At 34.1% G+C, this 22390-nt stretch overlaps 1 protein-coding gene across 3 annotated transcripts in view; it reads right to left on the bottom strand.

The window, feature by feature from the left end:
• ZPBP (zona pellucida binding protein) overlaps nucleotides 1-22390 on the bottom strand; it is a 154735-nt gene that overhangs the window by 74203 nt on the left and 58142 nt on the right. For all 3 annotated transcript variants that reach the window (XM_017868569.1, XM_017868568.1, XM_017868566.1), the window contains 2 exons: nucleotides 17227-17445; nucleotides 4426-4502 (listed from right to left, as the gene is read on the bottom strand). In XM_017868569.1, the coding sequence (XP_017724058.1) occupies nucleotides 4426-4502; nucleotides 17227-17445 (296 nt within the window). The remainder of the gene's footprint in view (nucleotides 1-4425; nucleotides 4503-17226; nucleotides 17446-22390) is intronic.

The raw sequence follows: 22390 nt of genomic DNA on the forward strand, positions 1-22390 counted from the left end.
AAATAAATAAATAAATAAATAAATAAATAAATAAATAAATAAATGGATGAATGAGTAAATACCATCTGTTATATATGGCAGTGGCATTGTTTTTCTTCTTTGACTTCTAGAAAAATATTAATCAATTATATATTATCCTATCATCCTTTACCTATTTCTGTTACAGTTAACTGCCACATTGCATATATAAGGTAACTTGTCTACATGTTGGTTCTCCTACTTTCCCATGAACTTCTCTGAAGGAGGAAATAATACATTATTCATCTCCAAATAATCATATATATATATTTTTTAAACCTAGAGAGATGTAGCATTTTCAGGTATTGGAAGATTGAATACTATTAAAATGCACTTCTCACCAAATTGATAATTTCAAGGAAACTCCAATCCCAACCAAAGCAGTCTTTTTGAGAAAATTGACATACAAGCTGATTCTAAATTTTCTTGGAAAGGAAAGGAACCTAGAATATCCAGAACAACCTTGACAAAAAATCAACATAAAAACACTACTGACAAAAGAATCACTGTACAGATGAAGTAATGCAGAAAGTATGGAACTGCCATAAGGATTGACAAAACAGAGAAGAGTGGAACGAAAATGATACACTTAAGAAATATAACATATTTATTTATTTATTTATTTATTCTTTTTGTTTGTTTGTTTTGTTTTTTTTTTTTTGAGACAAAGTTTCGCTTTTGTCACCCAGGCTGGAGTGCAATGGCGTGATCTCAGCTCACTGCAACCTTCGCCTCCTGGGTTCAAGTGATTCTCCTGCCTCAGCCTCATGAGTAGCTGGGATTATAGGTGCCCATCACCACGCCCAGCTAATTTTTTTTATTTTTAGTAGAGATGGGGTTTCTCCATGTTGGGCATGCTGGTCTCGAACTCCTGACCTCAGGTGATCCACCCGCCTTGGTCTCCCAAAGTGCTGGTATTACAGGCTTGAGCCACCACGCCCGGCCTAATATAACATATTTAGAACAAATATTTAAAAGCGAGATACAACATCACCGGGACAAGTATGCCAAAGTAAATTTGGCCTCAGTGTAATCTGGAGACAATTTCAGCTACTTAAATCTTCCTAAAATCAAAAGATTGTATTTAATAATATATAAGATGCTAATACAAGATGAAAAGGTACTAACATTGAAAGGCAAATGAGACCAATGATGAGACAAATACATCAAATAATTTTCAGATTTTAAATGAAGGTGCTTTTGTGAAAATAGCACTGCCTGCAAATTCCGAATTCTTTTTCCTATATGCCAATATACTGTTCTTATACTATCATCAAGACAGAAAAGCACCAGCTCTTCTTTATTTTGCTGTAACAAGCCAAATAAGAAATTCTATGCTGAAGAAGAAAGAAAGATAAACATACTGCATTTTAAAAAAGTTTCCAAGGGACAGGAAAAGTCAGAAAGCAGGTATTTGGGGAGGAAAAGGGAACAAATGAACTTAATGAAACCACAGACCTCTTGTACTCAAAGCTTCATCGTATGGAAGCTTTAAAAATTATTTTGTGTTTCTATATAAAGCACAGCGATAAAACTGCCTTTCAGTAGAAAAGATTGAAACTTATTCCTTCACTTCACTATACATAAAAATCAACTCATGATGGATTAAAGATTTAAACTATTAAAAACCCTAGCAGAAAGCTTAGGACATACCATTCTGAACATAGGCCTTGGCAAAGATTTCATGATGAAGTCTCCAAATGCAATTGTAACCAAACCAAAAACAGACAAGTGGGACCTAATTAAACTAAAGAGCTTCTGTACAGCAAAAGAAGCTATCAACACAGTAAACAGAAAACCTACAGAATGGGGGAAAGTTTTTGCAAACTATGTATCCAACAAAGGTCTAATATCCAGAATCTATAAGGTACTTAAATCAGCAAGCAAAATACAAACAACCCCATTAACAAAAGGGCAAAGGACATGAACAGATATTTCTCAAAAGAAGACATATAGGGAGCCAACAAGCATATGAAAAAATGCTCCACATCACTAATCATCAGAGAAAAACAAATCAAAACCACAATGAGATAGCATCTCAAACCACTAATAATGGCTATTATTAAAAAGTCAGAAAATAACTGATGTTGGCGAGGTTATAGAGAAAAGGGGACACTTATATACTGCTGGTGGGAATGTAAATTAGTTTAGCCACTGTGGAAAGCAGTTTGGAAATTTCACAAAGAAATGAAAACAGAACTACCATTTGACCCAACAATCCCATTACAGGGCATATACCCAAAGGAATATAAATCATTCTACCATAAAGACACATGGATGTATATGTTCACTGCCACTATTTACAATAGCAAAGACATGGAATCAACTTAGATGCCCACCAATGGTAGACAGGATAAAGAAAACGTGGTACCTATACACCATGGAATACTATGCAGCCATAAAAATGAATTAAATCATGTCCTTTGCAACAACATGAATGCAGCTGGAGGCCATTATCCTCAACAAATTAATGCAGAAACAGAAAGCCAAATACCACATGTTCTCACTTATAAGTGGGAGCTAAACACTGAGCACACATGGACACAAAGAGAGGAACAACAGACCCCAGAGCTTACTTGAGGGTGGAAGGTGGAGGCTCGAAAAACAACCTATCAGGTACTATGCTCACTATCTGGGTGGCAAAATCATTTGTACATCAAATCCCAATGATGTGGAATTTACCCATGCAACAAACCTGCACATGTACCCCCTGAATGTAAAAGAGAGAAGAATAAATAAAAATGACATAAGAAAGCTCAACAATTATCACTGTGAGCCCACCATCAGGGAAAATAATAAAATGGGTCAGATTCTTTCCCCTACTCCTAATCCCTATGCTTGAACATACATTCCAACCCCATTTCCAAATAAATTATCCTACTCAGGGTCTGTGACTGTTTAAGACTGGTAGAGGGCAAAAGATATATTAGGTAATAACTGACTAAAGTTTAACACAGTACTCACATTTTAAAAACTGAGAGAAGAAAATTAAGATTAAGTGCTCTCTTCATAGTGCCTCAAATCCTAAATCTTATTTCAAGAGTAAAAAAGAAGAAAACCTATCCCAAGGAAGACAAGTAATGCTTAAGAAAAATTTTTAAATGGAAATATAAGATAATATGTGAATTGATGACTTAGACCAACAGTTCCCACCCTTTTATGGCAGCAGGGACCGGTTTCATGAAAGACAATTTTTCCACAGACTGGGAAGGCAGGGGATGGTTTCAGGGTGACTCAAGTGCATTACATTTATTGTGCACTTTATTTATATCGTTACATTGTAATAAATCATGAAATAATTATACAATTCACCATAATGTAAAATCAGTGAAAGCTCTGAGCTTGTTTTCCTACAACTAGAAGGTCCCATCTGGGGTTGACAGGAGACAGTGACAGATCATCAGGCATTAGATTCTCATAAGGAATACACAATCTAGATCCCTCACATGCACAGTTCACGACATGGTTTGCACTCCCCTAAGAATCTAATGCTGCACTTCATCTGATCTGACAGGAGGAGGCAGATCTCAGGTGGTAATACAAGCGATGCGGATGGGGGACTGTAAACACAGTGAAGCTTCTCTCTAGCCTGCCACTCACCTCCTGCTATAAGGCCCAGTTCCTAACAGGCCATGGATTGGTATCAGTCTGTAGCCCAGGAGTTGGGAATGCCTGACTTAAACCACATTTTAGGAGGCTTACTGAGTACAAATTAAGAAATAATCCCCTTGTCAATTTCACTAGGCGAAAATAATGGATATCGATCTCTGTGTACAACATTTATACCTTTAGTAGAAACACTTTACAACCATTATAATGTAAATAATTATGTATGCCAAACATTTAAAAATATTACTGTTTACAATGTGTTTATGGTCAGTAAATTATAATGAGGCATAGGAAAATATTGTCACAAATTTATTGAACATGAACAATATGTTAAGTATAATGTAAAAAACAACTAATTTAAATAGCTTCTAGAAGATATAGCATCATGTTCATCTTATGCATAGATACAGGATGCTGGGTATAGAGCAAAGCAATATGAAAATAGATTATAAAGATGGTTCAAATTTGCTTGTTATTTATGATGGACAATGGTAACATGGACAGTATTTTATCTGAATATAGTTATAAATTAATTAGCAATAGCAAATAAGGCAAAACAAATAGAAAAACCATTATTCTACATATAACCCATTACAAAAGGCTAAATTTGAAAGTATTTTATAAAGATAAATTCTATTAATGTCTTATCTTTTATTAGCAGGTAAAGTTTTATTTTTATTATTGAAATCCTTAACTGCGGGGATTCAATGTATTTTATAAATAGCTAGGATGCTTACTTACACATGGGGCATGTTCATTTAACTTTTTTTTTCCTTTTACCAGCCTCACATAACATACCTTAAATAGTCTTTTGGAAGGTTCACAATTATGGTCTGTACATGGCTTGGGTCCTTTTTCAGTGTCTAGAGATGAAACTGAGAAAATATATTTTATCATGGGTATAATCTGTTACAATATTTAAATTGGCTTTTGAAAAATGAAATGATATTCTAATATTTCTCTTCCATTAAAATATTAAGCAATTTTCCTAGTGCTAAATGATTCTTTTTAGCCAAAAACTAAGTCAACAATTTGCTTTCTATAAATCAGGACAACCTTATTTCTTCAGTGAACTTAAGAATTAATCAACTTTTCCTGATAATGTTGGGCTGTTCATTTTGTAAAATCTGAGCAACAGATTTATTTCAATTTTAATAATATACATATGTATATGTATGTATACATTTATGTGCATTCATTCAATATAGTATTTAACTCTATATAATATACTGTGTGTCATTTATCACAATTCTTAATCTCTAGCTGCAAAATGATAGAGGTAGGATAAACTCTGATCACAATATTGGAAAGGGAAATGAGGTTGGATTTTAGTAGCGGCCATGGTAACTAAAATGATGAATATTTATATTCCGACACACATTCATTTATTTAATAAATAATTGCCAGAAGCCTACTGTGTGCCAGGAATTACTCTAGGGGCTTGGGATACGTAAGTGAACAAAATCAACAAAATCCCATTGAATTTAGCAATGTAGAAATTAGTACTGTCTCTGCAAGATCATCTGAGAAATGTTCCTATTGTACTACAAGACTTAAAAAATACATTGAAAGAAATCTGATTTCTAGCCTGAGTTCTATAGGAGGTCTACTAATAAACACAGGTATAATGTAAAATAACATTTGAGGTTTCTACTCTAATTTGTAAAACAAGGGGCTGAATAATGTGATTTTTGTCACCCTTTCCAGTTATGAGGATATGTTTAAAAACAAATACTTCAATCCAGCAACCAAAATCTCTATAATTTATTTACTACTGATCTTGACAATTTTGTTTTTCCCATAACTCTACTTGTATGCTATCCATTCGCTATTCTACTCCAAATATTGCTCTATAATGCCTGTGTACATGACTTTAAGTTGTTCATTTTCCACAGAATTCTTTCAAAACACCAATAATTTTTCACGGGCCTCCTTAACTGTTCATCTCCTTAATAACATCTTCACTTCCTCAGAACCCATAAAACACTTGGTAACTCTTCTACAGTATTTATATAAGTTGTACTATTATTATATGCATATTGTTTTTACCATAATATAATCTTGAAGAGGGATCCTTACTCTACATTACCAACATTTACCTAGTATGTCATGTAAAATATGTCTGATGGACAACTGTTGATATGAAGATCATAAAATTGATCATAAAAGTATGAATATACATGGAGTATATTCCTAGAATAATGAGAAATCTTTATTTTGTTGTTTCAACATATTTCTTTCAAATCCTTCCCAAACCCATACATGGTGTGAAACTTCACTCTTGCCATCTGAATTGATATTATGAGGTACTATACAATATTACAGACAACAAAATTCAACCTAGTGATTTTATAAAATTAAATCAGTTAATTTCAGACAGAGGTCCAACTAGGGTCACAGACTTGGGGGAGAAAAGATTTTATTTATATTCTATTTTTACCTTAAGTCCTTTTAAAATGAAGTTATCTAAATCTAGGCCCAAGAAAAGTTAAATCTCTAAATTTTATCGCTTGAACCTGGGAGGCGGAGGCTGCAGTGAGCTGAGATCATGCCTATGCACTCCAGCCTTGACAACAGAGTGAGACTCTGTCTCAAAAAAAAAAAAAAAAAGAAAACAAAAGAAACATATGTAGAGTTATGAAAAGCACTAGTAAACTGTAGCCAGGTCTTTTAAATATTATACACCTAAGGTACAGGTTTTGAATGGATTGTCCACAAAGTAATTCAGAGGGTGGCAGACCTGAGTCTACCAATGCATCATAACATGATTATGAGATTGAATTATCATGATGATGTAAAATTTTCTTACTTTTGAATCCTTATAAAAGTTTAAGGCAATTTTAAAAATTCATTAAGATCTACTATTCATGAAACTAACGCAAAACTGTCAGAAACCACAACATAGAATCAAAAGAAATACAAGGTATTTTCTTAACTATCTTTTCAGAATCAGTATACATAAAAGATTGCTAAAGTAACAAATATCTAGGAGACTGTTTCAGCCCAAATCCAGTATTAATGGTGTTAACAGACAACAGACACTACATCCATCCCCACCATATCAGGTAAACCACACGACACTCATGTTGTCTGCATCAGCTATCTCTTCCTGAGCTTCTTGCATATCCCCTCTTTAGGCTAGCTGACTAACCTCATCCTGTATACAATCACCTAGCTTTTTGTAAGATAAGTTTTCTATGAGATTAAAAAATACAGAAGATAGCAATGACTCCAGCGAAAATAGTAGAGAGGAAAACTGCTGGCCACCTCTTTCCATAGAAACATGAAAAAAAATGAACAAAAATGGCCAGAATCAACTTTTGTCAGAACTCCAGAAAATGATCAAATGTTTACAACAACCAGGTGAATGCAAAGTCAACAAATGATGACTTCAACACAGAATTTAAGAAAATATCTGTTAAGTCAGTAGCTGACCACAAAGGTTAAAAAGAATTCAAAGGTTAAATATGTAACAAAATTTCAAGTAAATGGAAGACAGACTTCAGAGGACATGACAAAAGATGCAGAAAATTATAAAACAAACAACTACAATCCACACAAGCAACAACCAAACACGCTGAACAGGCAGAAGGATCTGATTTCAAAAGTATCCATTAAAATATTTTAAAATGTAAAGTTTAAAAAAAAAATAGAAGTTATATAAAGAAACAAGAATGTATGGCCTATTCACAGAGAACAAAATATAAGAGAAATTGTCCCTGAGGAAACAGACATTGGACTTGCTAGACAAAAACTCTAAATCAGCTATCTTAAATATGCTCAAAGAGCTAAAGAAAATCATGAACAAAGAACCAAAGAAAATAAGGAAAATGATATTCTCAAATAGAGAATATCAATAAAGCAAAATAAGTTACAGAAAAAATCTAATAAAAATTATGGAGCAGAAAATTGTAACAACTGAAATGAGGAATTCACTAAACATTTTCAATGACAGATTTGAGCAAGCAAAAGAATTAGTGAACTTGAAGATAGTTCACTGAAATTATCCAGTCAGAGAAGAAAGAAAAAAAAAATTTAAGTGAAGAGAACCTAAGGCAAGTATAACAACATCAAGTGTACCACCATATACATGATGGGAGTCGCAGAAGGAGAGAAAAATGAGAAAGTGGCAAAAAGAGTATTTGAAGAAATAATGGCCAAAATTCCCCAAATTTTATAAAACACATACAAGATAAATAGAATCCACACAGGGTAAATACAAGGAATCCCACACTGAGACAAATTATAATGAAACTTTCAAAAATCAAAGACAGGAGCTTCTAGGTTGCTGAACATGCAGAGATACTGGGTGGTGGCATGCCCAAAGGGAGCATGTAAGTTCCAGGCACCTTCCCACATGCCTTGCCCTGTGCATCTTTTCCATCTGGCAGTATATCTGTATTTTCTGTAATATCATTTATAATAAATGGGCAACCATTTTTTAAAAAATAAAAGACAGAGAATCATAAAAGCAGCAAGAAAGAAGTAATCTGTCGCATACTAGGTATCCACAATAAGATGAACATCAGATTTTCATGAAAAACCACAGAGGACAGAAGGCAGTGGGATGATATATTTAAAGAACTGAAATAAAAACACTCAACCAAGAATCCTGTATCTGGCAAAACAAGCTTTCAAAATGGAGGAGAATCTAACATCTTCCAAAAATGAACAGCTGATGAAGAATAGATAGTAACTTGTTACTACACACACAGAAAAAGAACACTGGCAAAAGTAACTACATAGGAGTACATCTGGGTAAACATAAAAGGTAAATATAGAGAAATATAAAAGTCACGATTCTTTTTTCACTCATCTTTTTATATGATAATAATGACAAATGAATAAAACAATAATTACAAATCTATGTTAGTAGATACACAATATATAGTAATGTAATTAGGGACAACAACATAGAGAAGGAATGACCTTCACAGGAGCAGAGTTTTGGAATATTATTATAACTAAGCTGGAATCAATTCAAACTAGTGTCTTATGAGTTTGAAATTCTAATTGCAGTTCTCAGGTTAGCCACCAAGAAAATAACTAAAATATATTAATAAAATGAAATGAGAAGGAAATTTAAATGGTACTCTATAAATAACTAAACACAAAAGAAGGTAGCAACAGGGATAATCAAACAAAAAAAGATATGAGACAATTTCTGGTTTCTATTTGACATCTAAGGAACTTGTCAGTTGTCAGGCCTGTATCAACAACAAAAAAAAAATCTGCAACTTTTCTTAGACCCATCAGAAAATTGAGATCACTGGGAAAACTGCAGCTTCCAAAAATGTAGAAGCAGGTAGGTGTATACAGAGAATCACAACTTACCAGGAGCAGAAGCCTGCTATGGGAGCCATTACCAGGATAATTTAAATTATAATTGCTACGAAGTTCAGGGTGGACAAGCTCCACAGTTAAAACTAAAATGGGGCGCATTCTTGGGCGGCAGGGGAGGGCTTCCAAACTTTCATGAGCTTTATGTCTAGGAAACCCAACAGGTTCTCAGGGTTAAGACTGGAGGAAAATCTCCTTGTGCTTCTGGCAAAGGGAAGGAGAAAAGTAACCAGTTGGAAGTAAACCAAACCAAAGTACAACAAGAGCATCTGAAGTAAAACTAGTATTTTGGAAACCCTGCCTCAAGAGAAATAGCTTAACAAAGTTTCATTTTTACCAGAGCTTCACTGACCTGGGGGAAGGGAAATACCAAATTCAAACCCTCTCTAGCCTTCTCAGTGTAAAGTGAGAAAGAGAAGCGCTTGTGAAGGTCTCAGGCAAAGGACACAGGCTCTCTGAAAAAACAGAGCAAATCACAGACTTACAGGATGCTTACCCCCCAATACATGCATATATTACCACTATATTTACAGAGTTCCATATAATGCCATGGTATTATAATGGAAAGCATTTCAAGTCTTACTCAAGAAAAAGTCTCCATATCACCCAAAGACCATAGGAAAGACAAAAACAAGAGGATAAAAAAAAAATGTAGCCTCTAGTACTACAATAAACAGTAAACAAAGCCCAAATTCTAGCCAGATAAACAGAACTATCACACACTATAACAACTATTTAACTAATTTCTTACTACTGGTGCATACTGGTCAGCTTTACACAAACACACACACACACACACACACACAAATGGAAAACATACTAAAAGTCAAACACAGTTTCAAGAAACAGAGCAACCATCAAAACCAAACTCAGATATGACAGAGATTTGGGAATTATGGTACAGAAATGTAAAATAACTATGAATAATATGCTAAGAGTTCTAATGGAAAAAATGGGACAAGATGCAAAAACAGAATGGATAATGCAGTGAGAAAGATGGAAACTCTAAGAATCATAAGGAAATGCTAGATATCAAAATCACTTTAACCAAAATGAAGAATGCCTTTGATGAGCCCATCAGTGGGCTGGAGGAAAGAATCAAATAGACTGAAGCTTGAAAATACATCAGTAGAAATTTCTCAAAAAAATAATTAAAAAAAAGAAAAGAATATCCAAGAACTGTGGAATAATAACATAAGTTGTATAATATACAAAATGGTAATACCAGAAGGAGAAGAAGAAAAAAAGGAAAAAGTACTTAACATCACCAATAATCAGGGAAACGCAAATGAAAACCACAATGGGATATCATCTCATGCCTGTCAGGATGGCTACTGTCAAAATCATGAGATAATGTACTGGTGAGGGTGTGGAGAAACTAGAACCCTTGTATACTGTTAGCAGGAATGTACATTGTTACAACAATTGTGGAAAACAGTATGGAAGTTACTAAAGAAATTAAAAACAGAACTACCATTTGACCAAGCAATCCCTCTTCTGACTACACATCCAAAAGAAATGAAACCACAACCTCATACATGTATCTGTGCTCCCATGTTTACTGCAGCATTATTCATAATAGCCAAGATATGGAAATAACCTAAGTGTTCAATGATGGATGACTGGATAAATATAAATAAATAAATGCATTATATACACACACACACACAAAACACAGAGGAATATTATTCAGCCTTAAAAAAGGAGATCCTGCCATTTGCAACAATACAGATGAACCTAAAGGACATATGTTAAGTGAAATAATATAGGCTCAGAAAGAAAAATACAGAATGATCTCACTTTAAGAAAAAAAAAAAAAAAAACACTAAATACATAAAATCAGGAAGTAGAATGGTGATTACCTAGGGGCAGGGCAGGGGTCATGGTAATGAGATGTGAATCAAAGTGAACAAAGTTGTAGTTAAGAAGGATGAATAAATCTAGAGATCTGATGTTCTGATGTACCACATGAGGACTCTAGTTAATAATACTGTATTCTATGCTAAAAACTTGCAAGAAGAGTCATTTTACATGCTCTTACCATGAGTTGGAGATGGAAAGAAAGATAATGATGTGAGATAATAGATATGCTAGGTTGCTTGACTTGCAGTAATTATTTTAATGTGTACATATGTGTGTATATAAACATGTACATCTTAAATTTATACAATTAAAATTGTTTTAAAAAGTCAATTGCTTTCCTATGTACTTGTAATAAACAGCTATAATTTGAAAACAATGCAATGCCACTACACTAACAAAAATGAAATATATAACAAAATAAGTACAAAGTCTGTATGAGAAGAACTGTAAAACTCTGATAAAAAATCAAAGATCTAAGTAAATAAAAAGATATTCCATGTTCATAGATAGGAAGATCCACTATTGTTACAATGTCAGTTCTTGCCAACTTGATATATACTTTAAACTCAATGACACTCAAAATATCAGTAAAATATTTTGTGCTTATCTACTAACTGCTTCTAAAATTTATGTGAAAAGGCAAAAGACCTAGAACAGCCAACACATTATTAAAGGCAAGAAATACAGAAGACCGACATTACTCAACTTCAGGACTTACTGTAAAACTACAGAAGTCAAGACGGTGTACTACTGATGAAAGAACAGAGACCAATATAAGTGAACAGAAATCTCAGAAATATACCCATGTTAATATACTCAATTGATCATTCACAAAGGAAAAGACAGCAATTCAAGAGAGAAAATATAGTCATTTAAAAAATGATGCTTGACCAACTGGATATCCACATGCAAATAAATCTAGACTTATACATTTAACCAAAATTAACTACATAATATAATCATGGAGATATCTGTAAAATACACAAAATTGGAAAGCTGGAAACAAAGAAGAAAATCAAAGTGACCTTGGGTTTGTTAATGACTTTTTACATACACCTATGCATGTAAAAATGTGTGTGTCTATACTTTGCTCAACTTTTCTGTAAAGTAAAACTGCTCTAAAATAGTCAATTAATGTAAGAAAACCCCACACAATATAGAAAATGTGTAGCAAAAAGGCAAAAGTAAGTCCTCCCTTATCAGTAATAATTTTAAATGTAAGTGGCTTAATTTAAAGGCACCAATTAAAAGGCAGAAGTGGACATAATGGATAAAAATGCAGGCTCTAACTATTGTCTACAAAAGATTCACTTTAGGTGCAAAACAAAAAAAAAAAAAACATGGATTAAAAGTAAATGGATGAAAAAAGATATTTTGTGCAAATAGTCATCAAATCTAGATAAAATAGACAAATTGCTGGAAACACACTACTACCAAAACTAACTCAAGAAGAAACAAAAAATATAAACAGATCTATATACAAACATCAGATAAAATAAACTTTAAGTCAAAAATTGTTACAAGATGCAAAGAAATGCACTATATTTTGATAAAAGGGCCAATGTATTAAAGAACATATAACATTTATAAGTATTTAGGCCTCTAACAACAGAGTCTCAAATTATATAAAGCAAAAATTGACAGAACAGAAGGGAAAAGCAGATAATAATAGTGGAACACATCAATACCGCACCTTCAATAATGAATATAAAAGTTAGACAGAAGATCAATAAGCAGATAGAGTACTTGAACAACACTAGATCTATACAATATGCACAGAACCCTCCACCCAACAACAGGAGAATACACATACTTCACAAGTACACATGAAACATTCCTCCAGATAGACCATATGTGTAACCACAAAAGAGTCTCAGTAAGTATAAGAAGATGAAAATGATATAAAGTAGCTTCTGTAATCTGAGAAACAAAAATAGATGCCCCTTTATCAACTAAGATGGACCCCAAGGTTAAGGAAACAAAAATTAGCTATGAGCTAAAGGTTCAGGGCTCAGCTGGCATGTCAATTCCCTAAAATTCTATGGCTACAAAACACACACACACACACACACACACACACGCACGCAAACACACCTTGCTAAACTCTTTAACAACAGGAGCTATCAGACAAATTGCCAGACTCCCTTCCTAACTCTGATTTACAACTGAGACCACTAAAATTCTGACTGGACAGAGAATCTGCCTTACAAGTACTCCTTCCTGAAAGGCAACTGCAGGTCTTAAGCCAGTTTCAGCAAGCTATTAGAGACTGCACAAATTCTCTGTGTTTTATAGTCAGCCTTTCAATAGACAGAGCCAAATTCTACCTCATTTTAATGCTAAAACCCACCCCAAAGTGAACATGGAATGTAAGTTACATACATGTCTACCCATTGTACATGTGTTCAACCCCCCTCATAAATATGTATAGCTTTACCCAAAGCAAGCTGAATATATAAGACCCTATTGTCAATACAGACCCTTTCCCTTTGGAAGAGAGAGTGCCTTCAGTCCACACCAAAGATCATATCTTCCCAAACTGCAAGTTGATGTCACAATAAATCTCTTATTTCTACTATTTAGCCATCTTGGTGGTCATTTGGACTAGACTTCTATCCCACAAAAGAAAGAAATCAGAAAGCCTTAACAGAAGGACGTCTAGAAAGTATACAAACATGTGGAAATTGAACACCATACTCCTAAACAACAAACAGGTCAAAACAAAGTATAAGGGAAGTTAGAAAATACTTGCAGATGAATGAAAATGAAAATACAACTTACCAAAAAAGTATGGGTTGCAGTTAAAGCAGTACTCAGAAGGAAATGTATGGGTGTAAACACCTATACTTAACAAGAAGAAAGATTTCAAGTCAATTACTTAATATCACACCTTAAGAAACTAGAAAAGAAAACGAATTAAACTCAGAGCTAGCAAAAGAAGGGAATAATAAAGAGTAGAAAATATATAAACTAGAGAAGAGAAAAGCAATAAAAAAATGGTTTTTGGAAAAAATGCAATAAAATTGACAAACATTCACATAGAGAAATCAAAGTAGAGACATTACTACCTACCTTTCAGAAATAAAAAGGATAACAAGAGAACACTATAAACCACTGTAGGCTAATAAATTAGGTAACCTAAATGAAATAAATTGCTAGAAACACACAAACTACCAAAACTGACTCAAGAATAAACAGAAAATATGAATAGGTCTATAATTAAGTAAGGAGTTTGAATCAGTAATCAAAACCTGCCAACAAAGAAAACCCAGAATCCAAAAGCTTCAGTAATGAATTCTATCAGTTAAAGAAGAATTAAATAAAATTCATCTCACTTTCTTCCAAAAGAACAGAAGAGGAGGTAACATTTCCTAACTCATATCATGAAGCTAGCATTACCCTGACACCAATGCCAGAAAATTATATGATTACAGGCCAATATCCATTATGAATGCAAAATTCTTAATAAAAAAATAGCAAACCAATTCCAGTAGTATGGTAAAGAATACAGCATGACCAAGTAGGGTATAATCCAGGAATGCAAAGGTTGTTGAAAATGTAACAATAAAAATAGAGTACACTGCATTAATAGAAGGCAGGGTGAAAAATAAAAATATACATGATAATCTCATTTCATACAAAAGTAGTATTTAACAAAATACAAAATCCTTTCATTATAAACCCACAGCAAATATCATACTCAACAGTGAAAGACTGAAAGCTTTCCTCCTAAGATCAAGAACAAGACAAAGATGCCAATTTTGCCACTTCTACTAAACATTGTGCTAGAAGTTCAAACAAGAGCAACTTTGCAAGAAAATGGTGTAAAATGTATCCAGGGTGGAAAGGGAGAAGTAAAACTATTGCTATCCACAGACAACATGATTTTCTATACAAAAACTACTAAAGATTTCACAAAAACAAAACATAACCAAAAACACTATTAGAGCTAACAATGGAATTCAACCAAGGATGCAGAATCCATTTTTTAAAAAACCTAGTGTATTTCTATACACTAGTAATGAACAAAGTATAAAGGGAATTAAGAAGATTCTACTTACAATAGCATCAGTAATAATAAAATGCTTAGAAATACATTTATCAAGAGTTACAGCACTATACTTATACACTGAAAACTGTAAAGTGATACTGAAAGAAACGAGTTCTAAATAAATGCAAAGCTACCTGTGTTCACAGATTAAAAGACTTAATATTGTTAAGGTGGCAATAATATCCAAAGCTATGTCCAGATCCAATGCAATCCTTATCAAAACCCCAGTGGTGATTTTTGTCAGAAATGGAGAAGGAGATGCTAAAATCCTATGGAATTAAAATAATCTCAAATTACCAAAACAATGTTAAAAAGGAAGAACAAAATTGGAGGACTCTCACTTCTCAATTTCCAAAGTGCCACAAATCAAACAGTAATCAAAATGGTATACTGACATAAGAGCAGAAATACAGAACAATGCAATAGAATTGAGAGTCCAGAGATAAGCCCACATATTTATGGTTAACTGACTTTCAACAAGGGTGCCAAGACAACTCAATGTAGAAAAGAATGGTCTCTTCCAACAAATGTTCTTGGGCAACCAGATAGCCACATGCAAAATATGAAGTATAAGGCTGAACCCATACCTCATACTATATACACAATTAGCTCAAAATGAATCTTAGACCTAAGTGTAATAGCTAAAACTACAGAAGGAGTAAATCTTGATGACCTCAGATTTGGCAACATATTCTTAGAAACGTCACCCAAAGTACAAGAAACACAAGGAAAAAACAGGTAAATTGGACATCATCAAAATTAAAATCAATTGGGTATCAAAGGACATTATTAAGAAAGTAAGAAAACAACCCATAAAATGGAAGAAATATTTGCATATCACATATTAATAAGAATACAGTATTCAGAATATATAAAGAACTCTTACAACAACACCAAAAAGACACACAACCCAATTTTAAATTGAGCAAAGGACTTGAATTAACATTTCTCCAAAGAAGATACACAAATGACCAATAAGCACATGAAAAGATGCTCAACAACATTTGCCTTTGGAGAAATGCAAATCAAGTCCCATAATGCTTCATTTCTATTGGATATCATCTCTTTTATGAGTTCCAGTACATTTTCAGCTTTTGTTTTTTTTTTTTTTTTTTTTTTGTTTTTTTTTTTGTTTTTTTTTTTTTAAACAGTCTCACTCTGTCAGCCAGGCTGCAGTGCAGTGGCATGATCTCGGCTTACTGCAACCTCAGCTTCCTGGGTTCAAGTGATTATCCTGCCTCAGCCTCCCAAGCCACTGGGACTACAGGCCCACATCACCATGCCCAGCTAATTTTTGTATTTTTAGTAGAGGCAGGTTTCCCCGTGTTGGCCAGGCTGGTCCCAAACTCCTGACCTCAAGTGATCCACCTGCCTCAGCCTCCCAAAGTGCTGAACCTGAAGAAAGCCACACTTTCAGGTTTTCTAAGAACTGATCTACCTATTAAACAGACCCAGGGGCTGGAGAAAACCTCTCAATGTATTTCTGGAGAAGAGGAGAGAGAGGGGAGGGCAGGGAAGGGAAAAGGAGTAGCGAGGGGAGGGGAGGGCCGAGGAGAAGGAAAGAGAGGAGAAGAGAAGGAAAGACAGGAGAAAAGTAAGGAAGATAAAAGACAGAAAATAAGGCTGAACTTCTCTTGTTTTTTTCCCTTAAAGCTTCATGCCTCTCAACTGTGTTTCTAAAACTTCAATCCTAGATGGCCAAAAAAGAAACAGAAGGGAAAGTCAGAGAAATGGTTAAATACAATCCAACTCTGATAGCAGATAAATAATGATTTTAAAAAAAAACACACACTAAAAAAGGAGGAAGGAAACTAGCAAGCAATAACATTTGTGATGAAAGGGGAGGGGTGCCCTACTGTCACTGGGACCTCTTAAAAACACATAGGTGGGTATTCCTAAGTGGTCATTCATAAACCATTATAAATATAAAGATATAAGTATAAAGTCCAATTCTTTGTTTTCCAGAAAATATTGGGCCTCTACTCCACATTATTAAGAAAAGCATACTAAGCTGAATGGTACCTCTGGTCTATGATATTAACCCATCTTATAATTAGATGATTTTACAAATTAAATCATTATACCTAAATAGCATGACTTTCCTTACACTAAATTCCACTCTACAGTAAATTATCATAACAGTGTTATTGAGAGAGCAAACTTTTCATTAGTACATGAATCAGTAGAATTCTATTTGAGGGGTTAATAGCACTAAGTCAAAGTAGAGAACAAAATATATTCGGATATATAGTGTTTATATCGTAAAAATGCTGTAATTAACAACATTTTTTAACTCTTAGTTATGTGTTCTCCATTTGCTTTTCTAATGAATTGTATAGACTTACCTGAAAATGTAAAGAACAATTCATTTTGCAAACCAGCTCTTTGCATTTTAACATGATGGCATTCAGACTTAAGTAAGGAAATTTCACATGAAAGGTCAAGAAGCAGTTTGCTTAAAATCTGAATAAGTTTCTTCTCAAAAGAAATATTATAAATACTATTGCAGGGAGCTGCATGATATCGAGCTGTGAACTGATAATAATAATGAGGCTCACGATAAGCTGTAAAAAATTAAGAAGAGAAAGAAAAAAATGGTTACTTATAATCCAAACATATTGTAACTATTTAAGAAATATGATTACTTGGTATAAATTCTTGGTACATGTTTTTAGATACAATTATATTTATTTTTAGTTCACCAACACTTACCTTCTACCAACACTTATCTAAGTACCAACACTTATCTAAGTATCAAATACTATGATAGACACTTCACAAATAGTGACTCATTTGAATCTCTCAGCATCATTAAGATTTTCTATCTGTCATAAAGAAATTGAGGGAGGCAGGGATTATGTCACATGTCCAATGCCTATGCTTTCAAAACTAAGATTCTAACTTACGGAGCTTGGTCCCAGAGCCTATTCTATTAACCTTAACACTATGCTGCTCAAACTCAGGTATAACACTTCTCTAAGTTTAAATATTTATCTTGGAAGAAATTAAATTCATATAATTATGAACAATATTCAAAAATATATGTTTCTAATAGATACACAATTAGTTTTATTGAGTACAACAGCTGGAACTGAGAACACACACACACACACACATATACATATATATATATATATATATTTTACCCATTCCAAATTCTCACTGAAATGACACAAGAAAAATAAAAATGAAAAGAAATTCACTACAATACCAAAAGTCAGAAAAGTTCATCTTCCAAAACAGGGTGGTCTGTTGCTACTTCTGTCAAACAAGGGAGACTTCCCTGCCTGTTCCTGGATTATGCTCAGGAAAAGCTTCCTGCACACACTGAAGTGCACCCAGCCATTGTTTACTTTCCTACCTACACATTTAAGCTAAAATTAAGTACACATAGTTAGCTACCCTCCATCTTTGTATTCGGAGTAGAGACCAGACAGCTTCTAATTGCTAAGCAAACCTCTATAGGTTTCATTTCTGAACAGAAATTCTAACATGCTTTTTGTACTGATTCATCCATCAGCATAGGTACACATTTATCATGTATACATACATATATCATGACTTATAACATCAAAGATATGTAATACATACAAATATCACATAGAATAACTGAACCTGAAGGGTCAGAGCTAGAAACTCTAGTGAGTCACAGTATGACTGGGGACAGAGAAAGAAAACTTTTTCTCTCCAGAAATCTGACCCATATGAAGGTATTTCCTGAAATAGAACTAAGTCTGAATTTAAGTCAAAATACCCCCCAAATTCTCTGAAACACTGTATCAAAAGTATACTCTTCTGAGCCTCCAGCAGAAGTACACACAAACCAGCAACAATTCAGGATCAGCTTATGTGCATAAAAGAGTTAACGCTGCAGGTGGGAGGCTGCTTGCATGATTAGCCCCTGGCTGGTAAACACTTCCCTCCACAAGACAGGAATCCTTTTCTTCACGATAAAACTGTCTTCTTAAGCACCTGATGCACTGAACATCTTTCTGCCTTCTGGGAGTCTGAGATTATTGGAGTTGCTAGGCAAAAGTGCCTGCAGAACTGGTCCCTAATAAACATTCTGGATGTGTTACTGCTTTATTCTGTTGCTTTTGTTTTTCTTCAAAAGCTCTCTGCAAATCCTAAATTGTCTTCAAGAAGATTCATGGAATAGACTTTAAATACACTTAAGTACAGTTTTCCGACATCACTGCGATAACACAATTAGACTGGTTAAGAATTTGAATAACTCCCATTTTAAAAACTAGACTCATAAAATTGCTAATCTAACATCAAGCAGAAAAGAATTAGGTGGGACTGAACTGATGCAGGACTAAAATAATTTTAATGACTTTTGTTGAAAACATTGCTGATTATTTTTTGTTTCTTTTCCAGAGTCGAGAAAGCTTTTTTTTTTTAAGCTACTTATAGTTTGCAGGAATTGGGTAAAGTATATTTTTGTAAGCAAAATCAAAACATTTACCTTTCTCTCTGATTTCTTCTGAATTGAGAAACTAACCATAAATATTTTTGTTTTATGGCAATATAGTTATTTGCATAACATTAATAAGAATCTGTTTCCTTTCATAATAAGACACAGTTAAAAACACATATTACAAAGGCTTTGATTGGGATGTCACAGTTTCAGGTATGACCAGGCTGCTTTAAGGAACTAAAGGTTTAACTAGGATCCAATTAATCCCTTGGAAAAACTGGCCAAGTAAGCTGTCTACATGGTTCCTTTACAGGGTTACTAGCCTTGTGGTAAGTAAAAATAATATCAGTTTCTGAGAGGTGCAGAATACTCTAAATACTTTGGGGACTTCAAGAAAAGAATTCACTCAAGTACTACAGGTAAAATCTGAGGGTGAGTCCATGGCTTGACTTCCTAACCTGGAGAGTATTTTAAAAGTCTTTTCCTTATGACAAGTTTCAGCAAAGCCAACTTTAAAAGAGCCTATAATAAGGTCAATCATTATTTTTTCTACAGTTTATTTATTTAATTATTTATTTAGAAATGGAGTTTCGCTCTGTCGCCCAGGCTAGGGTGCAGCAGTGCAATCTTTGCTCACTGCAGCCTCTGCCTCCCAAGTTCAAGCGATACTCCCACCTCAGCTGCCCAAGTAGCTGGGATTACAGGCGTGCACCACCATGCCCGGCTAATTTTTGTATTTTCAGTAGAGATGGGGTTTCACCATGTTGGCTAGTCTGGTCTCGAACTCCTGACTTCAAGTGATCCACCTGCCTCGGCCTCCCAAAGTGCTGGGATTACAGGTGTAAGCCACTGCACCCGGCCTTGCTACAGTTTATATAACTAATCAAGCCAACTATAATGAGGCTAAAACTTGTTTTACAACCAAACCGGACTCACTGTGATCTTTGGTAGAAATAAGTGACCAGAGAGAGAAAAATTATGTTTCAAGAAAATTTAAAACTATAGTGCGCTCGTTATTAGATTCTAGCTTTGTCCATTTGCTTTTGGGGTTTTTTTAAAATTATCTAGGCTGAGTCTTGAATTTTAGTTTCTTCCAATATCTGACTATGACTCTCCAGACTAAAATTTCCAGTATTTCTCCCACTCACTCATCTGACTCTAAATCCCTAGACATCAAAACTGCTTTTCCTAAAGTCCTGCAAGTTAATGCTAGACAACCTGATATAAACTTTGGAGAAATCACTACAACAACTTATGTATGTACAGAAAGTTCAGTGGAACCCCTGATTCAAACAACAATCTGGGAAAATCTATCAAATTGCCACTCCTTGTCCATCCCAACTGAAATGTTTTGAGTCAAAATCTAAAATATTCTCAGCTGATTGCCCTCCAAACTCAAAGACTAGTTTGCAGACTGCTTCAGATATTAACTTTTGTTTTTCTGTTTTCCATAAAAATGCTTCCAGCTAAATACCAGTGTGCTTATACCATATAGAGACTGAATTTGAAAAAAATTCACCTATAACACCACCTCCTGAAATCAGGCTCATCTGTTCAACTAAGCTAATTATTCTTAGGACAAAGAGACTCATTCAGTAAGACATGGAACCCAATTTGTTGCTTTCTACTTGTTTCAATCTATTTCTCCCCCTTTGCCAGATTAGAACCTCTAACCCAAATCTCCCCAAAGCTAGCAACTTGGACTTTAATATGTAAAACTTTCTAAAACTAAAGCTCTAAAAGGGGAACTGAAGAAAAACAAAGTATTTCTTTCCCCCAAATATTGAAGGTTGTAAGGTTAAAGATGCTGAAAATGGAGGGGACCATTCAGGCCTTAGCCTCCATTTGCCCAAGGGCAGGACACCAATCCTTCCTTACTGGAGATAACACTTGCTAATCTGTGCAGAGAAAGCACCAGCAGGCACCAAAGGAATCTGGGAACAGATTTTACTATCATCCCACATTTTCAAACCTTTTAGAAGACTGGAATTGCTCTCTCCTTTGTTTTGTCACTAAATTGGATTTATGACTCTTTGTTAAAATATTATGTAAGCAAGGCCCCTAAGGTACCAACAGGAGATACTTTTGAATTGAGGCCTCTCCAGCATGATAGGAACAGCACATGCATAAACTTCTGCCACTTTCTTCCTTGTTAACCTGGCTTTTGTTTTCAGCAGTGTCTCAACTAAGAAGTTATTCAATTGCCAGTACAGTTCAAGGCCACTGCCTTGCTTTCTACTAAATAAGTGACAGTAATTTACCCACCATAAGTGCAAATATCAACACAGTAGAAATAGCAAATAAAATCTTAGTATAATTATGAAATTAGTTTTCACCTTACTGATCCCTTGAAAGTGTCTCAGGGACTCCCAGAGTTTCACACACCATAATTTGAGAATCACTGATCTATAGTCAAAGTACTGTTAGAAATTGACAAGAGCACAAAAACAGGAAAACAGGTAAAATATATAAACAGAAAATCTTATATGGGAAAATGAACACATATAAATAGAAGCTCAAAGATAACAGTATTAAGGAAAATGCAAATTATAAGTGATACAGTTTTTTTACATCCACTATATAGATAAAAGAGCAATAAAACCTATTTTATTGGTGGTAAGGATACAAAGAAGTATATGTACATTATTAAAATTTAATAAAATGTAAAAATGTAAATCCTCAAAATGTTAAAGAAAGGAATAAATTAAGAACAGGAAATTATAAAACAAAACAGGCGAATATGACCAAAACAAGTGGGGATTATAAAATGCAAGATCTAATATATTGGAGAATGAAAATATAGTCATTGAAATAAAAGAAAAAATCACCAAAGTTCAAAATAAATAACTTAAATGAAATAGATAAGCTAAACGGCAGACATAACATACCTGAAGAAACATTTGGTAAATTGCATGAGAGTACCTAAAATACACCACATTTAAAGATTCTGGTATATGAAAGACAAGCCAAAGGTTCTGAATTATAAGTTAAGAAATCCTAATAAATATGTTCATTTGTTTGTTTGTTTTGAGACAGAGTCTTGCTCTGTCACCAAGGATGGAGTGCAGTGGCATGATCTCGGCTCACTG

The sequence above is a fragment of the Rhinopithecus bieti genome, unplaced genomic scaffold, assembly GCF_001698545.2.
Source record: "Rhinopithecus bieti isolate Rb0 unplaced genomic scaffold, ASM169854v2 scaffold_3527, whole genome shotgun sequence".
Taxonomy (NCBI): domain Eukaryota; kingdom Metazoa; phylum Chordata; class Mammalia; order Primates; family Cercopithecidae; genus Rhinopithecus; species Rhinopithecus bieti.